This window comes from Lytechinus pictus, chromosome 9 (assembly GCF_037042905.1).
Source record: "Lytechinus pictus isolate F3 Inbred chromosome 9, Lp3.0, whole genome shotgun sequence".
Taxonomy (NCBI): Eukaryota; Metazoa; Echinodermata; class Echinoidea; order Temnopleuroida; family Toxopneustidae; genus Lytechinus; species Lytechinus pictus.
The window spans coordinates 27,102,520-27,123,637 of NC_087253.1; the positions used below are offsets into that span (position 1 = coordinate 27,102,520).

General features: G+C 36.0%; 1 protein-coding gene across 11 annotated transcripts in view; it reads left to right on the top strand.

Moving 5' to 3' along the window:
• Positions 1-1,810: 1,810 nt before the first annotated feature.
• Positions 1,811-21,118, top strand: part of LOC129268510 (myotubularin-related protein 13-like) — a 43,821-nt gene continuing 24,513 nt past the window's right edge. For 6 of the 11 annotated variants that reach the window (XM_064105001.1, XM_064105007.1, XM_064105002.1 and 3 more), the window contains exons 1-11: positions 1,811-2,063; positions 2,753-2,866; positions 3,881-3,986; positions 4,711-4,843; positions 5,618-5,726; positions 6,221-6,334; positions 9,809-10,000; positions 11,285-11,413; positions 11,744-11,842; positions 18,807-18,947; positions 20,152-20,340. In XM_064105001.1, coding sequence (XP_063961071.1) covers positions 1,935-2,063; positions 2,753-2,866; positions 3,881-3,986; positions 4,711-4,843; positions 5,618-5,726; positions 6,221-6,334; positions 9,809-10,000; positions 11,285-11,413; positions 11,744-11,842; positions 18,807-18,947; positions 20,152-20,340 — 1,455 coding nt within the window. In that variant the 5' untranslated portion in view covers positions 1,811-1,934. Of the gene's footprint in view, positions 2,064-2,752; positions 2,867-3,880; positions 3,987-4,710; positions 4,844-5,617; positions 5,727-6,220; positions 6,335-9,808; positions 10,001-11,284; positions 11,414-11,743; positions 11,843-13,015; positions 13,049-18,806; positions 18,948-20,151; positions 20,341-21,118 lie in introns of all 11 variants that reach the window. The other 5 variants (XM_064104998.1, XM_064105004.1, XM_064104999.1 and 2 more) reach the window with 1 other exon arrangement.

Genomic DNA, 21,118 nt, shown 5'->3' on the forward strand with positions numbered 1-21,118 from the left:
AACAGTTGTGTCCTCACTTACGCTAAAACCATTTACAAGGCAAAGTGATCTTGAAAACTACATCCGGAGATCGTTTTACGAAACGGTGTGGAAGATCGCTTCTAAGACTGCTTCGACCGTTCTCATTACATGATAAACTAGTTTCCACTAAACTAGTTTTAGGATGGTAGTGAGAACAAGGTCATAGTCCATATGTGATAACTAGCATTCATGATGCAGAAAAACCCCATCAGGGGAACGGTCTTTATTGATAACAAGATGTACATGTATGTACTGTATGTTCATAAACAATGTTATTACGTATTTCATGTATTAAATACTGATGTTTACAATGCTTTGCTGAACTTTGCGAGGGTCTGTGAAAGCTTTTTAGAAGCTTCCATCTTTGCTAAAATTAGCCAATCAGACAGGAGGCATTGCACTTTGGTGTTTACACTACTGGTATGTACAGTATAGTACAGAGTTGAGCTAAGAATGGGATTTTGTCCAGGTGTAGAATTAAAGATGATTTATTGCTCCAATTTAGTAATAACTTGGTGTGTTACAGTTTACTGGAGTGTTTTGCATTCTAAATTTGTTTTGTACTATCAATTTTTGCAGATTTTATATATTGAACAATTTTTTTTATTTCAAATTTTTTTTGTTAGAAATATCCCAGCAAATTTATGACCTACAATGTGGCTGTACAAACGTCATGCTTAATATTTTATTGAAATGAATGAATGAGTGAGTGGGTGTATCTGTGATGAAAATTGAACAATGAATTAGTGAATAAATGAAGTTATTGAATGGATGAATATGCAAATGAATTGAAAATTATAAACAAGTCAAAGCAATAACAGGGATTGAAGGGAATAAATGAATGACTGACTGAATTGGTACATGATCAATTACCTGATCATTTGAAGAATAGCAATTTTACAAGCAACTACATACATTCAGAAAACAAAAGGATAACAATTATAATGAAACATTCTAGTATGTACTCAGCCAGTCAGTTTTTACATTTTGCTTTGTTCCCATTGAATGGATGTGACCGGATCCTTACCCTCACGACAATGGCCCTTTCCCTTTTTATCATTTAATGCAGTGTAGGATATACATGAGGATGATGATTACACCCTCATGACAGCCAAAATTGCTCCTAAGCTTCTCCAAAATGCATGATTTGGGGTGACCATTCTTATTCAAGTCGCCCCAAGATCTGTCACAAACAATATTCAACATTATTTAGAAAACCAATATTCTAACTATTGCAGAATAATGATATTTGCTTTTACTGCATAATGTGTGGAGCGTTGTGGCCCAGTGGATTAGTCTTCTGACTTCTGACGTGGGTTTGAATCCCAGCCATGGCGTTATTTCCTTCAGCAAGAAATTTACCCGGCAGGATTAATTCCTTGAGTGCGTGAGCGCTGAAAGGCAGCTCGAGCTAAAGCCGGGGTAATAATAATAACATCGTGCCTCGGAATAGAATATTTCTAGATAGATGGCGCTATATAAATGCCTCTTATTATTATTATTGTGTGTTATCCCTAAAAAGTGGCCCTTAAAATGAAAGAAATCACCCCAGTGTACAAAAAAAAATAGCCCCTAAAAAAATGATTTCCTGCCTTGATTCAGTGCATCCTCCATGATCAGCCCAACTCTTAACTCTCCTACTCATGTACATGTACATTATTGCTGTACTGTACATATTGCTCTGTGCTGTACAGATATTTCCTTCATAATACCAATTGAGTAGATGGTTTGAAGATTTTTTTTATAACAACTAACAATTTGGCCATTTCTGTTTCTCTTTGTAGTTTTGCCAGCCAGGAGGATGGAAGATAACAAGCAAGGCCCAACCACCAACTTTCCATGTATCAGTTCTAACGGACATCGAGGCCAGGCGTCACTACTGTGCTGTCTTGACCTTCAGCGAGGTCGTCGACATGACCCCATCGCGACCTGATGACCTGGAGAACGATGACGTTGATGGTGCTTTGATCAGACACACGGTCATGTTTGCGCCAAAGTGTCTTTCACTGATCTCTAGATTAGAATACTTTGAGACATTGAAGGTTTGTACAATTATAATAATGATAATATGTTGCACTTGTATATGCTTATCATGTTTATCTAACATCTCTATGCGCTTGCAAGGAACTTTTTATATTATTACCCAACATTACTTTGGCAAGTCGTTATACAGCGTACAAGCATTTCAAGGAATTAATTCCAGCCAGGTGCCCAATTGCCTCACCCGGGTTTAAAAGCAGCACTTGTTGAAAGAAAAAATGCTGTGGCTGGGATTCAAACCTACAACTCTCTAATCGAAAGGCATTCTCAGAAATATGTTATAATTCAGATTTTAAACCATGTTTTGACCTGTATTCCTGAACAGCTTCTGTTACATTTTGTTTGAACATTAACACGGATGGATGGACAATGTATACTTTGGCTAGGCTGTTAAAACTTTCATTCTGAAGGCGAATGCAGAGTGCTGCTGGGGGCCAAAGGATGGAAATGAGTCAAGATTTTCATGAATTTGGAAATTAAGAAGAAAAAGAATACCTCTCCATTAGTAGTCCATTCATGTTTCATATTATATGCCCTGATTATATTATTCAGAACTGTCTTGGTCTTATGAACACTATTTTGATATTGGCATAGTCTCCAAAATAAATTGCAAACTAACTTCAGTTAGAATATTAAAATTGCTTTAGGAGTTAAACCATGTTTCATAATATATGCCTTGATTATTTTTCAGAACTGTCTTGGTCTGATGTACACTGTGTATGTTGATGGTCTTGAGGTGGAGATGGAGACATTGGTTGGTAACATCCTAGGTCATGTACAGGTACCACCTCCAGGTGGTCCACAGGTAAGTTTGAAGATAGTAATAGTGGTAATGATGATGATGGTTGTGATGATGATGATGATGATGGTGGTGATGATGATGGTGATGATGGTAATGATGATGATGGTTGTGATGATGATGATGATGATGGTGGTGATGATGATGGTGATGATGATGATGGTGATGGTGGTGATGATGATGGTGATGGTGGTGATGACGATGGTGATGATGACGATGGTGATGATGGTGGTGATGATGATGGTGATGATGAAGATGATGATGATGATGATGATGATGATGACGATGATGGTGGTGATGGTGATGATGATGATGACGATGATGGTGGTGATGATGGTGGTGATGATGATGATGATGGTGGTGATGATGATGATGATGATGATGATGATGATGATGGTGATGATGATGATGATGATGATGATGGTGATGGTGGTGATGATGATGGTGATGGTGGTGATGACGATGGTGATGATGACGATGGTGATGATGGTGGTGATGATGATGGTGATGATGAAGATGATGATGATGATGATGATGATGATGATGACGATGATGGTGGTGATGATGGTGATGATGATGATGACGATGATGGTGGTGATGATGGTGATGATGATGGTGATGGTGATGATGCTGCAGGTCAGTTAAGCCATACAGCTACACAGCTTTCAGGAGGTCAAGATTTATCTACTTTTGGTTCTTAAATTGGCAACAACCATATTTCTTTATTCATCTTAATACTGTGAAAAATAAATATGGATATAAAATCAGGCAAATGTTTGGTGATGGCAAAAATGAAAAGTTACTGAGTTTTAATTGATAATGATAGACAGTGATTTTGTTGTTTTCATTGCATTATCACTGAATGTAATGATAAAGTACAGTTGAACAGTGAGCAGCTTTTATTCAGAAATAGCACAGTTTACTGCTCTGGAACTGGTATCAAAATTTTGTCTGTCACTTATCATATTCTATGTGTAATTGCTAGTATCATTTAAGAATGACTTTTGTTTCTGATAACAGGTACGGTTCTCAATAGGAGCAGGTGATCGTCAAGCGTTGCAGCCTCCTCTTAGCGATTCCTTACCTGTTACAAGAGCATCTGTAGCTCTTCTTGTTCAGCAACTTGGTAAGTATCAACATTGCTTGTCTATAGGAAAGTCAGTTTGTTGTTTACTAAAATACAAATTCTGTGCTTTTCTGTGCACTAATAATAATAATATATAGCATTTATGAGGCGCCGATTATCTAGGTAACTATTAAATTGGCGCATTGTATATTACCCCTGCTTTAGCTCCAGCTGCTAAAGGCGATTGGAGCAATCAAGGAATTAATCCTACTAGGTACCCATTCACCTCACCTGGGTTTTAGTGCAGCACACTGTGGGTAAATTTCTTGCTGAAGGAATACACGCAGTGGCGAGGAATTGAACCTATGTCCCTCTGACTAGACCACAACGCCCCCACAAAACATCAGATACAGTGTTCTGTGTTTACATGAACATAACATGATGTGATAAAGCAAATGCAAATTTTGAAAATCTTTAAATATGTAAGTTTCAGATTTATATGTGCACTACAATATGCAGATTAAAGCTTGAGGAACTCATGAAAACTGAGAACAGGTTTAATCTGGATATTGTCTTCTGATGCATGGTTTGTTTTGATTTAAATGATAATTCCTTGACTGCAGCCAGTGGCGATAATTTATTAGAGAAGTAGTTTGAAACATACCGGTAAGCAAATAAGCCTATGTGTCTTTTAATTTGTGTCTTTTCACAGAATGAATACTCAATGAAAATAGTGAGATAATTATCATTTTACAAATCAATTATACTTCCACCCATTTTGCAGGTATTCATAACATCATCACACTCTTCTGTGCTGCTGCCACAGACCAGAAGATTCTATTTTACTGTCGGAGTTACACCAGACTAACTGAGGCATGCGGAGCGCTAATTTCACTTCTCTTCCCACTGAAATACAGGTTAGACATTGTTTGAAGTTGCCAATTTGCAGGTTTTTAATCAGCAAAGTGTTTATACTACTTTAAAGGGGGAGTGAACTGTGTGTAGTCTCTCATTGACAGGGGGTATAAATACATTGTCTTAAAATATACATTTTTCAGACATCTACTTTATACTACAGAGAATACATTAACCTATGATTGTATTTGTATCTATAGAGAAAGTAAAATGTTTTGAGAGGAAAAATAATTGTTTTGGTACTTGGTAACATAATTATTGCAGTATAAATGTATTGAGTAGTTAATTTTAATAGCATGTTATCATTCAAGTGGGTCTATATTACTAGACTACATTCGCATTATGGGTCAGGAAATTGGCCAAGTAGGAGTAGTTGAGGACTCGAGGTGGCGCTGTTGGTTTGTATCTGCTTTAAATGAGCATTTTAGTACTTTTGGTGCCATTTTGGAAAATTATTTTTAGAGAAGGATGTAGCTTAAACAGAGATTGGAGTCAGCTGCTATATGATTATATTCTTTGTTGCCAATTTGTGTAAATGCCCATGATCATCCTAATCCCCAAAATGTTTGCAGTTGCTCACAGCTTGAAGCCAATGTCATCTTACCATCTTACCTAAAACATTGAAGAGTGCTATAATGACAGACAGGTTGAAGAAACTGTGACAATTATGTGAAATTGAATACTATAAATCAATAATCTTTTCCACCCATCATTATTGTTCTTCGGACTAATTTCTTGCAAATACTGAATAATATGTACCATTTTGTTTTCTTTAGCTATGTGTATATACCAGTACTGCCTGCTGCACTGACTGAGGTCTTGAGTACTCCTACTCCATTTATTATGGGGATACATTCAGCACTAAAAGAGGAAGCTGCAGAATTGGTAAATAATAAACACACAATTTTACAATGGAATGACCATGGCTGATTTATTATACACCCCTGCAATGTAAAATTGAATAGCCATTGAGTTCTCCTACTCCATTTATTATGGGGATGCATTCAGCACCAAAACAGGAAGCTGCAGGATTGGTAAATGATAAATACATAATTTTCAATGTAAAGATCATGGATGATATATAACACACCCCTGTAATTTACAATGGAATAGCCATTGTAAATTTATAAGAAATCTTTTGCCTCTGTGTCAACCAACAAGCTAAATCCTGAATGAAGTCAATTCAGGGGTTCCAAAATAAGAATTTAAAGATGTATTTGCTGTTATGACTTTGTATTTTGAATTATTGGAGGGGGGGGGTTCATTTTTCAATACCTTTTTGACATATTTATACTTAATCAAAATGAAAGGGATGAAGTAGAAACGTTTCCAGTGCTCTGTCTGTTTGATCACACATATTTTTTTCTTTTCTCTTTTAGCTTGATGTCGTAATTGCTGATTTAGATGGTGGTTACTTATCCATCCCTGAATGTGTTAATTTACTGCTGCCATCGGATGCTATGTATGAAAGAATCAACTATGAACTAACTATGGTAAGCCACTGGTAACTTTTAGATTAATGGTATGTTTGTGAACATAGTGCTGTCATCGGATGCTATGTATGAAAGAATCAACTATGAACTAACTATGGTAAGCCACTGGTAAATTTTAGATTAACGGTAGGTTTGTTAACATAGTGCTGCCATCGGATGCAATGTATGAAAGAATCAACTATGAACTAATTATGGTAAGCCACTGGTAACTTTTAGATTAATGGTATGTTTGTTAACATAGTGCTGCCATCGAATGCTATGTATGAAAGAATCAACTATGAACTAACTATGGTAAGCCACTGGTAACTTTAAGATTAATGGTATGTTTGTTAACATAGTGCTGTCATCGGATGCAATGTATGAAAGAATCAACTATGAACTAATTATGGTAAGCCACTGGTAACTTTTAGATTAATGGTATGTTTGTTAACATAGTGCTGCTATCGGATGCTATGTATGTAAGAATCAACTATGAACTAATTATGGTAAGCCACTGGTAACTTTTAGATTAATGGTATGTTTGTTAACATAGTGCTGCTATCGGATGCAATGTATGAAAGAATCAACTATGAACTAATTATGGTAAGCCACTGGTAACTTTTAGATTAATGGTATGTTTGTTAACATAGTGCTGTCATCGGATGCTATGTATGAAAGAATCAACTATGAACTAATTATGGTAAGCCACTGGTAACTTTTAGATTAATGGTATGTTTGTTAACATAGTGCTGTCATCGGATGCTATGTATGAAAGAATCAACTATGAACTAACTATGGTAAGCCACTGGTAACTTTTAGATTAATGGTATGTTTGTTAACATAGTGCTGTCATCGGATGCTATGTATGAAAGAATCAACTATGAACTAATTATGGTAAGCCACTGGTAACTTTTAGATTAATGGTATGTTTGTTAACATAGTGCTGCCATCGGATGCTATGTATGAAAGAATCAACTATGAACTAATTATGGTAAGCCACTGGTAACTTTTAGATTAATGGTATGTTTGTTAACATAGTGCTGCCATCGGATGCTATGTATGAAAGAATCAACTATGAACTAATTATGGTAAGCCACTGGTAACTTTTAGATCAGCCATTCTCAATTACTTTTTTGGAAGCGCCACATTTCTTGTTGAGAATCTGTAATGCTCCACTATCCATTATGCAAACCAGCAATGTATCAGCGGATGGGGGGCCCCAGAGGCCCCTGGTGGCGTGGGGGTCGAGGGGGCGGAGCCCCAAGAAGTTTTGGAATATGAGGCCTTTTAAATTGCCAAGAGGGGCTCTAATTAATATCAAAAGAAGAAATACAAATGCCAACAAACTACACAATATTAAAAGAAAAATGACCAGTGACTTTTTCACAACATACCAATGATACCACTAGTTCAGACTGTTCTGCACCAGATCTATTGGCTGAAGCAAGTGGCGTAATGAGTAAAAAAAATGAGGGGCTAGATATGGCAGCTGAAGCAAAAATATTGAACTTTTCAATACAAAAATCTATATTTTGACATAATATTAAGATAATACAATATTTCCCTTTTCTTTCCTTTTCTCCTCTTTTCTCCTTTTGTTTTCTTGGCCGTGAAACACTTGGGGGCCCCCAATCCCCGCCCCCATCTGTACACCAGTGGCTAAAGTTACGTTCCCCGATTTTGCAAGGGCTGAAAATTAGGCGTTGCACTGCACTAGCGCCCAAACTGCCCCTCTACAACTCACGTGCAGTATCATTTATTCAGTTCGTGTTAAGCAAGAGTGCATGCAGGCAATCACGGCAGGCAATACATCTGAGCATGTATGTATTTCACTTTACACCTTCGGATTTTAATCGGCTCCGGAAACAAATTTTCTGCTTGTTATGCCCCTAATTCATATTTTTTTATGATCAGGATGCTCTATGGATATCACATTATTTGATGTTTAACTCTTAAACAAAAAGGATACTCTGGAAATGCAACATTTCTCGCCGTTGAAATAGAAATCCTACAAACGGGGTTTTCAAATCACTTGTGTGGCACATAAACTTTGTACCGCATAGAATAAATAAAAAGAACAACATCGATCCTCTATAATAGAGGTTATCGAGTGCTAAATTGGACAAAATTTGAGGAAATCAATTAAGTGTCAAGTAAAGAGTTTTTGTTTTCTCTTTGTATTAAAATGATCACCAAATCCTTATTTCCAGGTTACTGGTAGATACATTTTTATCTCCCTAATTTTTCTTTATTTTTACTTTTTTATACCGGCTTCCAAGCGCCACTCCGCAAGGCTCGGTGCGCCACAAGTGGCGCGCGCGCCACCATTTGAGAATCCCTGTTTTAGATTAATGGTATGTTTGTTAACATAGTAGTGCTGCCATCGGATGCTATGTATGAAAGAATCAACTATGAACTAACTATGGTAAGCCACTGGTAAATTTTAGATTAATGGTATGTTTGTTAACATAGTGCTGTCATCGGATGCAATGTATGAAAGAATCAACTATGAACTAACTATGGTAAGCCACTGGTAACTTTTAGATTAATGGTATGTTTGTTAACATAGTGCTGTCATCGGATGCTATGTATGAAAGAATCAACTATGAACTAATTATGGTAAGCCACTGGTAACTTTTAGATTAATGGTATGTTTGTTAACATAGTGCTGTCATCGGATGCTATGTATGAAAGAATCAACTATGAACTAATTATGGTAAGCCACTGGTAACTTTTAGATTAATGGTATGTTTGTTAACATAGTGCTGTCATCGGATGCTATGTATGAAAGAATCAACTATGAACGAATTATGGTAAGCCACTGGTAACTTTTAGATTAATGGTATGTTTGTTAACATAGTGCTGTCATCGGATGCTATGTATGAAAGAATCAACTATGAACTAACTATGGTAAGCCACTGGTAACTTTTAGATTAATGGTATGTTTGTTAACATAGTGCTGTCATCGGATGCTATGTATGAAAGAATCAACTATGAACTAATTATGGTAAGCCACTGGTAACTTTTAGATTAATGGTATGTTTGTTAACATAGTGCTGTCATCGGATGCTATGTATGAAAGAATCAACTATGAACTAACTATGGTAAGCTATTAGTAACCTTTTTTAAAAAGGAAAATTAGCAAAGGTGTACTGGGTATGTTACAGTGACCTAGGAATTGAGGTTAATTTGGGATGCATTCTTTTTCAAAGAGTATTTTGTTTTTATTTTTTGCTTTCCTAATGAAAGCAGAAATTTGGTGTTTAATGAGGACACCTAAACGCAATAAGAATTTATATGTTTATGCTTTCTCAGAAACTGTCTGTTTGGAGAAATCCCCATCGAGAACATACATTTTTGTGAGTTCACTTTCAAAGTTTAAACAAAATATGAGAAAGGATACCATATGCATTTAACCAAACATGTTTTAAAAGCATGTTTTTTGCCTGAAAGTGGAAGTTTGAACATTCCAATTTCTAATCTTCCTCCTATTAGGTGCTGAGACCTGATCTGAAGATAGCTGATCAAGCTTTTCCTGTGAGCTCAGACACACCTTCTAAACCAGAACTCCTTGACAAAGAGATACGTGCAATCTTCCTGCGACTCATCGCTGAGCTGTTGCTAGGATACAGATCTTGTCTCACCATCATTAGGATACATCCTAGTCCTGTTATTACTTTCAATAAGGTAGGAAGAGGGTTTTGGTGGTTGTCATGACAACATCAATGATAAGAATGATAATAGTTGTTATGATGGTTATGATGGTGATGATAATGATGGTGATGGTTATCATGATAAAGATGATTCTGAGGATGATGATGGTGATGATGATGATGATGATGGTGATGATGATGATGATGTTGATGGTGATGGTTATGATGATAAAGATGATTCTGAGGATGATGATGATGGTGATGATGATGATGATGGTGATGATGATGATGATGTTGATGATAATGGTGATGATGATGATGATAATGGTGGTGATGGTGATGATGATGATGATAATGGTGGTGATGGTTATGATGATAAAGATGGTGATGATGATGATGATGTTGATGATGATGGTTATGATGATGATGATGATGATGATGTTGATGATGATGGTGGTGATGGTAATGATGATGTTGATGATGATGGTGATGATGATGATGATAATGGTGGTGATGGTTATGATGATAAAGATGATGATGATGATGGTGATGATGATGATGATGATGATAATGGTGGTGATGGTTATGATGATAAAGATGATGATGATGATGGTGATGATGATGATGATGATGATGATGGTTATGATGATAAAGATGATTCTGAGGATGATGATGATGTTGATGATGATGATGATGGTGATGATGATGATGATGTTGATGATGATGGTGGTGATGGTAATGATGATGTTGATGATGATGGTGATGATGATGATGATAAAGATGATGATGATAAAGATGATTCTGTTGATGATGATGTTGATGATGATGGTGGTGATGATGATGATGGTGGTGATGATGATGATGTTGATGATGATAAAGATGATTCTGAGGATGATGATGGTGATGATGATGATGATGATGATGATGATGTTGATGATGATGGTGATGATGATGATAATCGTGGTGATGGTTATGATGATAAAGATGATGATGATGATGGTGATGATGATGTTGATGATGATGTTGATGATGATGATGATGATGATGGTGATGATGATGATGATGTTGATGATGATGGTGGTGATGATGATGATAATGGTGGTGATGGTTATGATGATAAAGATGATGATGATGATGGTGATGATGATGATGATGATGATGATGATGATGGTGGTAGTGTTGGTGATGGGGATTATTGGGTACATTCAAGTTTTGTTATTACGTTCATTGCCCTCTCAAAAGGATATGTAAAGAAAATAAGAAAAGTACAAATTTTGTTCTAGTTTATGTGTCAATAACTCTTTATCTTTGTCCATAGGGAATGTTCCTATTCCAACACGGAGCTCTAGGAGATGAATTCCTCAGCAAGTTCCTGGATGGTATGAGCTTTGGGACATTTGTCAACGAGCGAGGGCCTCCTTATAGACCATGTGACCTCTTTGATAAGGTATCATTGAATAACTATGATATAAACTTCAAATTGGAAATGAATTGTAATTGTTTTATCTATTAAGAGTTATTGTGTGTTCAGTGCAGTGACTGCTAGATGACGAGTGCTTAGAAGTGTTTCTGACTTATTACATTGGGAGAGGAAATATTTTCAGCTCATTCATCAGCTTGATATTTATTCACAGTGAAGAGTATTATTTCCTTTTAAATTCTAAAACAAAATATTTTTCTAGGTATTGCATTGCAAATTTTTTATCACTGAATTAAATTTATTTAACTACTACTCAAAAGGTCTTCTGTATAACAGGTTCTATTCTCTTGTGTCTAGTTGAATGCAATGGTCACAGATACGCTTGCTGCTGAGGAAGGTCAGCCTGAGAGAGTGTTGAGGAACATCAGAGATGTTGCTGAGAGACTCTATGTCAACGTAAGTACATCTTAGGGTTATGGGTAAGATCTTAAGGGGCCAGTTTCTTGAAAGATCATTTGATTCATAGAGCTCACCTTGCACTGTTCGGCCCTCCTCTCATAGGGCATTGTTTTGATTATAACAGACCTCTCAACCAGATTGAATCTGGAGGACAGAAAGTCCTCTAGAGAATCTGAATTTTATTTTGGGGGATACTTTCACTGTGGACCCCTATGAGAAATGCAATTTCTTTTCTATTTTTTTTTTGCGAAATCAACACTTCATTCAATCAGAAAAAAATCATATTAACTTTCACATCGATTCCATCACCACAAAATGACTGTGGAACAGTACACCCATTTTCTAACATATTCAAATTTTATGGGTACTATCTGACCAATGGTTATTTTTCAGCAACTTGAAAGCTTGCCAGAGGCTTATCAGACATAGCAATATCTGGTTTGAGTTTTTACCCATCAGCTTGGCTTGCTTTCATAAGGAGCTATAATTTCAGGGCTTTTTATTCTGTTAGTAATAACCAAGTGAACCCATATTCAAATGCTCCCTCTTTTGAAATTTTAAAATCCTCACTCAAAACTCATCAACACTAGCATAGGTTTTTTTTATGGATTCATTGTTTACTTTAGTCAGCCCACATGTGCACTTTGAAACACCCTTATAAAGTGCCCTATAAATGTTAGCATTATTATTATTATTAAAGTGAACACAATAAAAATTTCCCCTAGAACTGCAGGAATGTGAAGCAGATTATGTCTGAAAAAAAAGTTGGTTTCATGCTTACATGTATTATCCAAACAAGCTTCTTTAATTGTTGTATGTTAGATGTTGTAAAAATCTTCCATGGCTTTTCAGAATTGGAAGACAAACTTGATGAGAATTTATTATTTATACAGTTTGGTTGAAGATGTGATAGTGGTAGATCTAACCAGGATAGGTACAATATAATTTCATGGATGAAAATGCATTGCAGCCAGTATGAAGTATTGTCTTTAATCAGGCTAAATCAGCTCCTAGTATAGAAAATACAAACCATTTCATCTCCCCTTGTTTGTTGATCCTATTCTCTTCACGCAGAGCCTTTTACTAGTTTTCATATTATATAATTACAATTTATCTGTTTTAGCTTTGCTGTTTACTTTTTTTTCTGATTAATCTGTTCATTATTAACAGGAGATTCCATCTATATTGTCTATGTCTTCTGAGGTAAAGATGCGCAGTTGCATTCTTAGTTTCATACAGTGTTTTCACACGAGAACAAATCCTTGTAATTGCTATATTTGCCTTTGTGTTCTTGGTAATTCAAATATTACAATTACAATTTTATTTGTATGTAAATATATCTATCTGTTTCAATGACCGATGTAAATGATAGCATCTGTTACAATTACCAAAAAATGTGCAAGAATAGTATGAATCAAAATCCAATTCATGTACACAGATATATTAAAAACCAGTGCAAATTTTAAATTGTTCTCGTGTGAAAGCACACCTAGCTTGCTAGCTTCTTTTACTGGGGGAACTTGCTTGAAACTTGCAACCTATTAACTCAACTAAACATTCATTTATTATACTATTTACTTCCAGACACACAATAGACAACAACATCATAATATTCTTGGTGGAAGGGCTTAAACTTTGTCTTGAAAAATTTTTGAAATTAAAGAAAATGTAGAAGGGTATTTTTTGCTATTTTAGGCTGTAAATTCCATAGCTTCTTACAAATAATAGGTTACATGTAGAAGAATCGGTTAGGGTGGCTTTTTATATCGGCAAGCATGAGCCACATATTTAACATAGTGGTGACATTATCATTAGGAAATTCCTTAGAAAAGAAAACTTAATATCTCATTCAAGAATTTTGCAGCTCTTTCAGGCATGCATATACTTCAAATAAAAAGTAGTAAGCTAGTCCATGCTAATTCAGCCTTTGTCAAAAGGGGGATAATACATTATTATAGCCTTCATCTTTTATTCCTTTTATAGTCATTCCATCAATATTTTAGAGTCATTACTCTTTCCATGCTTACTGTCATATCATGATTCTAATACCTCAGGTTTACTTGGAAAGATCATATTAAAATAAAATATTATCTAATACAGGGTTCATGGTGATGGAAGTTAGGTAATCAAGATTTAAAGTAGACGAATGTTGCATTCTGGTTCAAAATGCAGGATTGCTATGAGATAATAGAGGTCTTGAGATGGTGCTGTTTAAAGTGGCTCGGGTATAGTGATTCTAAGCTGTGATTGTTGATATCTTTGCTGTCTCTGTCCAATTGAAACAGACACATTCTCCACATTTCCCATTACAAGTGTTAACGTTCACTGGAAGCTGTTACAAGCTACTGAAAATCCTTGCTTCTGATTGGCTAATAATGATTTGTCAATTCATATATCTTCAGGCTGTAGAAAGCCCCATGAGTCACTTACAGCTAAATTTATTGTGTGAACTTCATGTACTAGAAATAGACTTAAGTCTGTATATCCTCTATTACCTACAGTAATTCAAATCTTAAAGAGATTTGTGTACATTAACTGAACCATTATTCATCATATGTAATAATTAATATTCACTCATACTCATGTAAGTATTATGATAAAATAGTATAAGCAGTGTTTCATATCTAAATCATTAAAATTATTATATATTCTATCTACATGTTCACCATACCCCAGCAATAGCTAACATATTTTTCAAATTGTTAACTGATAATAACAATTTGAATTGATCATTCAATCAATGACTTTCTGAGTATGTCACCAGGGCTAGACAAAGAGCAGTTTGTAGACTCAGGCCAGTTGCATAAAATGGTGATTTTGTCCTCCAGTGGTAACTTTAATTAAATCTTTGTTTTTTATTTCTTCCAAATATCTGTGTTTTGCAAAGGCCTTGGATTATGAAGAAAATTGCGAAGGCTAATTTTGTGTTCTAAAATTACTTTCTAATAATATTACTCTTGAAAAAAAGGAGATTCCTATACCATTGTGTTGAAATATACACTATATAATCCCATTTTTGTTTATTTGTTTAAAGAAGACAAAATGGCATTTTGTAATCATTTGGATACTGACCTATTTACTTGTCTTAACTCACATACATGTATGTGTGTAATGTCAATACCTGTTTTGTTATACTATTGAATGAAACACATTAACACACTTTGTAAACTATCCCTATACTATCATACCAAACATTGTATGCAGGGAATAATTTTCCTGGTATCGCATCGCAATTTGCTCCACATTTTTTTAAGACTGCTATGCATAAAGTCTTTTGTATAGCATATTTTTACATAGGACTGTACATTGAGAGCTTTTCTCTTATGACCACAAATGCTACTCAAATTTGTAAAGCAAAATTATTCCCTGGTATTTACTGTACACTCCCCCTTTATACACAATTAACTTCCTATAAACTAATTTCACTTGCACACATGAACATGTATATATGGTTCTGTTGTAATGGTTTTTTGAAAATGAATGTTTGCTTCGCGGAAATTAGAATGATAAAAAAAACAGTCAATTTGTGATGCAAGGTGCATCACATAAACTGTAAGATATTTTAAGGTCTCCTATTATAGTTTGTTTTATAGTGAATTTTTGAAAAAGTTTGTAAACTTTCATAAAAGTACCACATCCTTGTACTCTAAGAAATGTAAGGTAGTGTCCTTGAGACATGGATGCCACTTTTATCATTCAATTTGATTTGATTTGATTCAATTCAATTAATTCTTTAAAGGTTATTTAACACAATTTATTTGAACATTCTTCTGTGAAACATGATATATCTTTGTTTGATTATGGTTAAAGGACATTATCTTCAACAAGATATCTTAAAAATATTTGCCTATATTTAATAAGATTAGTTATTACAACCTCTCTCTCCCCTCTCTCCCTCTGTCTCTCAAACCTATTACAACCTCTCTCTCCCTCTGTCTCTCAAACCTATTACAACCTCTCTCTCCCTCTGTCTCTCAAACCTATTACAACCTCTCTCTCCCCTCTCTCCCTCTGTCTCTCAAACCTATTACAACCTCTCTCTCCCTCTGTCTCTCAAACCTATTACAACCTCTCTCTCCCTCTGTCTCTCAAACCTATTACAACCTCTCTCTCCCCTCTCTCCCTCTGTCTCTCAAACCTATTACAACCTCTCTCTCCCGCTGTCTCTCAAACCTATTACAACCTCTCTCTCCCTCTGTCTCTCAAACCTATTACAACCTCTCTCTCCCCTCTCTCCCTCTGTCTCTCAAACCTATTACAACCTCTCTCTCCCTCTGTCTCTCAAACCTATTACAACCTCTCTCTCCCCTCTCTCCCTCTGTCTCTCAAACCTTATTACAACCTCTCTCTCCCCTCTCTCCCTCTGTCTCTCAAACCTTATTACAACCTCTCTCTCCCTCTGTCTCTCAAACCTATTACAACCTCTCTCTCCCCTCTCTCCCTCTGTCTCTCAAACCTATTACAACCTCTCTCTCCCTCTGTCTCTCAAACCTATTACAACCTCTCTCTCCCTCTGTCTCTCAAACCTATTACAACCTCTCTCTCCCCTCTCTCCCTCTGTCTCTCAAACCTATTACAACCTCTCTCTCCCTCTGTCTCTCAAACCTATTACAACCTCTCTCTCCCTCTGTCTCTCAAACCTATTACAACCTCTCTCTCCCTCTGTCTCTCAAACCTATTACAACCTCTCTCTCCCCTCTCTCCCTCTGTCTCTCAAACCTATTACAACCTCTCTCTCCCTCTGTCTCTCAAACCTATTACAACCTCTCTCTCCCTCTGTCTCTCAAACCTATTACAACCTCTCTCTCCCCTCTCTCCCTCTGTCTCTCAAACCTTATTACAACCTCTCTCTCACCTCTCTCCCTCTGTCTCTCAAACCTTATTACAACCTCTCTCTCCCCTCTCTCCCTCTGTCTCTCAAACCTTATTACAACCTCTCTCTCCCCTCTCTCCCTCTGTCTCTCAAACCTATTACAACCTCTCTCTCCCTCTGTCTCTCAAACCTATTACAACCTCTCTCTCCCCTCTCTCCCTCTGTCTCTCAAACCTTATTACAACCTCTCTCTCCCCTCTCTCCCTCTGTCTCTCAAACCTTATTACAACCTCTCTCTCCCCTCTCTCCCTCTGTCTCTCAAACCTTATTACAACCTATCTCTCCCCTCTCTCCCTCTGTCTCTCAAACCTTATTACAACCTCTCTCTCCCCTCTCTCCCTCTGTCTCTCAAACCTTATTACAACCTCTCTCTCCCCTCTCTCCCTCTGTCTCTCAAACCTATTACAACCTCTCTCTCCCTCTGTCTCTCAAACCTATTACAACCTCTCTCTCCCCTCTCTCCCTCTGTCTCTCAAACCTTATTACAACCTCTCTCTCCCCTCTCTCCCTCTGTCTCTCAAACCTTATTACAACCTCTCTCTCCCCTCTCTCCCTCTGTCTCTCAAACCTTATTACAACCTCTCTCTCCCCTCTCTCCCTCTGTCTCTCAAACCTCTGTGCTTATGTCTCATACATGTAGTTTTCAAGCTTTAGCATAGGATATCAGGATAAGATCTGTAGTTTCAATGCCTTTCTTGGACCTTGGTTCACAAAGACTTCACATGGATAAAATAAAAGGACATAACTATAGCAGGGCAGTAGTTTTCTTGAAGTTTTGTAGAAAAGTAGCAATGGCAGTGTTGATGATAAGGATTTACTAGACATGTACTGAAAGCAATTTAATACAATGTTTAAATAACAATATTAATACCCTAACTATTCTGTTAATATATGATATAAAACAATGGTAATATTCCAGTGGTATCTCTAATATAAATTATATTCTTTTTACAGTATATACTGGGTTGATAAGGTATCGTGCAAGTTTCAATGTTTGAATATGTGCTGAATATTTCAGTTTTGTTATGGCTGAAGCTAGAGGGAAATGGGAAAAACAGAACTTTTTGTGGCTTGGGTGGTGTTTCAGTGGCAACTTTGTAGAAACTTGAATTGGACAAAGTTGTTTTTCAAGCTACATTTAAGTGTACTTGCGAGTGAGGAAAAAAAGATGATTCTGGCTGTTTTGATCTTGAATGATCAATTATGATTTATTGTGATTATTCATTTGTTTTGATCTGAATAATTTTCTAAAATTATTTCACGTCCTAATGGGGAATGGCATGAGATTCAAGCATGACCAGACAGACACTTATTATGAATTATTTCTTTCTTTCCTTTTATCAATATTGGGCCCTGTTTCATGAAAATTGCAATCAATTGTATAGTTGTTCATAACTATAAGTCTATGGAGAGCCATGAACAAACAGTCAGTGACCAATTGTAAAAGTTGATTGTATATCTTTTGTAACAGGCCTTTTATTTGATTATTTTTGCAAGGTTTATATGATTTTATGCTTCAGGAATCTGAATTTGGTGATGAAAATTGCATGGTTGATATTGTTGGCTTGGAAGAAAAGCTTGAATTTGAATTAATTTCTTCATTTTTTAAAGAGAGAGAATCTTGAGTCAGATTTGTATACCTCAAAGAAGTGAATTCAAAATTACTAATAGATAAAAGGTGTATATCACTGACCAACAGATAAAATTGAAATGGTCAGTTTAATTATCAAAGATATCAAGTTGCATTTTATTTGCTCAAAAGTTTGATTTGTAAAATACTAAGATGGTCAGGAGTACTTTTCAAATTGATTAATCTCTTTCATTGCCAATTTGGGTAAATTTTTGTAAATGTTGGTTGACCTCTCAATTTATTTTTGTCTATTTGGCAGTAAATTCTATGATGAATATTACCAAGGGTTTTAAGGTCACAGTGCATGCATGCAATACCAATCAGTTTTCTACAGATACCAAGTGTTCCCAGCACAAAAGTCTTTGGGAATCACTGAACTTGGTTGTCAATGTGTTATGGTGTTTTATAAGATATCTGTATGTTAAACCAAATTTAATTCTGTATTGATTTCCTTGTAGGAGAATCCAACCAAAGCACAGTATCTACAGAAGATTCCAAAGCCATCAGACGGTGCATATACACGCATCAATGAACATCAGTTCCCAACGTTAAACAACCAGAAAGTTGAAGAAGTTGTAACTGACGGCCAGGCAAAAGCTGTGAGTGTTTGTACATTTGATGAAATTTGTATGTTTCATTTAATGTTTTGTCTTTTATTTATTATTAGTAAGTTTTGAGAGTTTGTCTTTGTATTTATCATTTTATCATCACTTAGTAAAATCCAATCTTGAGCACTTTAATTAACACTTAATAGACCAGTTCGTAGTTACTTCATGGACAATTTTGGTCAAATTACCTTTCATTTCTTTCATTGAGATAGGCAGATTTCAAAGCAAGATATTATGTAAGGATGCCTTACATAGCAGGATGAAGAAATTGAATAGACCAGGTGACTAGAATAGCACACCATTGAACACTCTATGAAGTTATTTGTTGCATTTCTACTTTGAATGCATATTATAGCATGTTGTACAATGTACTTGGCAAACTGTGAAATACCAGTCGTTCATGGACGCATTGTTTTTTGTGGATGTTCATGAAAAACACAATTAAAAAGAATATATGAATAATCAAGACATCAAAGTTGTTGCTTATCTCATTAAACTTTCAACCATCATGTCACTTCAGTACCAATGACCTTCCTCTGATTATGCGCAGAATCTTCTGATCATGCACGGAGTGGAACTATGAACTGGCTTATAGAGATCACATGTGGCTATCCATAGTTAGACCACAATTATAGATCAAATTTTGAATAAAGCTTGAGTCTAGAATATGGGCCACAGAGTAATTATGATTGAATAAAGAGTTATTGTTATATATCCCTTCATTCCTTGCTCTCTTTTTCTCTAACTGTTCCTTCGGAGTTTGATTACTATCTTGAATCGGCCTATTATCATTTTGTCATTATTATCACCATTTCTTTCACAGTTTGAATTCCAGCATGATACAGGCCAGGAACTTCCAGAAGATTGTACACCATTATCATTTTGTCATTATTATCACTGTTTTTTTTCACAGTGCCTTCAGAGTTTGAATTCCAGTCTGTCCAAGGCAAGGAACTTCCAGAAGATTGTACACCATTATCATTTTGTCATTATTATCACTGTTTCTTTCACAGTTTCTTCAGAGTTTGAATTCCAGCCTGATACAGGCCAGGAACTTCCAGAAGATTGTACACCGTTATCATTTTGTCATTATTATCACTGTTTTTTCACTGTTCCTTCAGAGTTTCAATTCAAGTCTGTCCAAGGCAAGGAACTTCCAGAAGATTATACAATATTATCACTGTTTCTTTCGCAGTTCCTTCAGAGTTTGAATTCCAGTCTGTCCAAGGCAAGGAACCAGAAAAATCAGATAGTACCTTACAATGCATCCAGTAGTTTCTTTGAAGGCCATAGGAACCTAATCAATAACAGCGCCAGGAGATTAGAAGTCTTGAGGACCTGTATCACATTCATCTTTGAGAATAAGATCCTTGATGCAAGGAGGGTAGGTTTGAGTGGTCTATATCTACAATTATTTCCTGAACAATAATAATAATATTAATAATAATAATAATAATACCAACATGCTTATATAGCGCATATCACTGCCAAATGCGTCCCTATGTGCTTAATGGGATATTATTACCCTGGCTTTAGCCCCGCAGCCTTTTACAGCGCGGTGGCATTTCAAGGAATAAATTCCTGCCAGGTACCCATTTACCTCATCTGGGTCGAGTGCAGCACAATGTGGATAAATTTCTTGCCGAAGGAAATTATGCCATGGCTGGGATTCGAACCCACGACCCTCTGTTTCAAAGTCCGAAGACTAATCCACTGGGCCACAACGCTCCACAACAATGCATTTTAACTGCATATTAAAACACCATACTTACATACTACCACAAATCTGAGAGTGGGCAATATTTATCATATTACCAGCTTCTGCATTTTCCCCATAGTAAACTGTACCACAACATTGGGCGGCATTTGTCCATATTGCCTTCTTGTAAGTTATTTCCCACAGTCAACTGTACAATTAATATGGGCAATAATTATCCATATTCCTCCCTCTACATTTATTTTAATGTTGATTCTGCAATGCAGAACAATTTCATGTTCAAATGTTGTAATTGGCATGGCATGGAAGTTTCTACTATGAATAAAAGTGGTATCATTAAAGAGAAATGCCAGTAGTTGCAGTAAACACTGATTTCATGAGAAAGTCTGTAAACCAGGCTTAATTGTCAGTATATCATCGAGGATCTAGATCTGGTACAGTTACA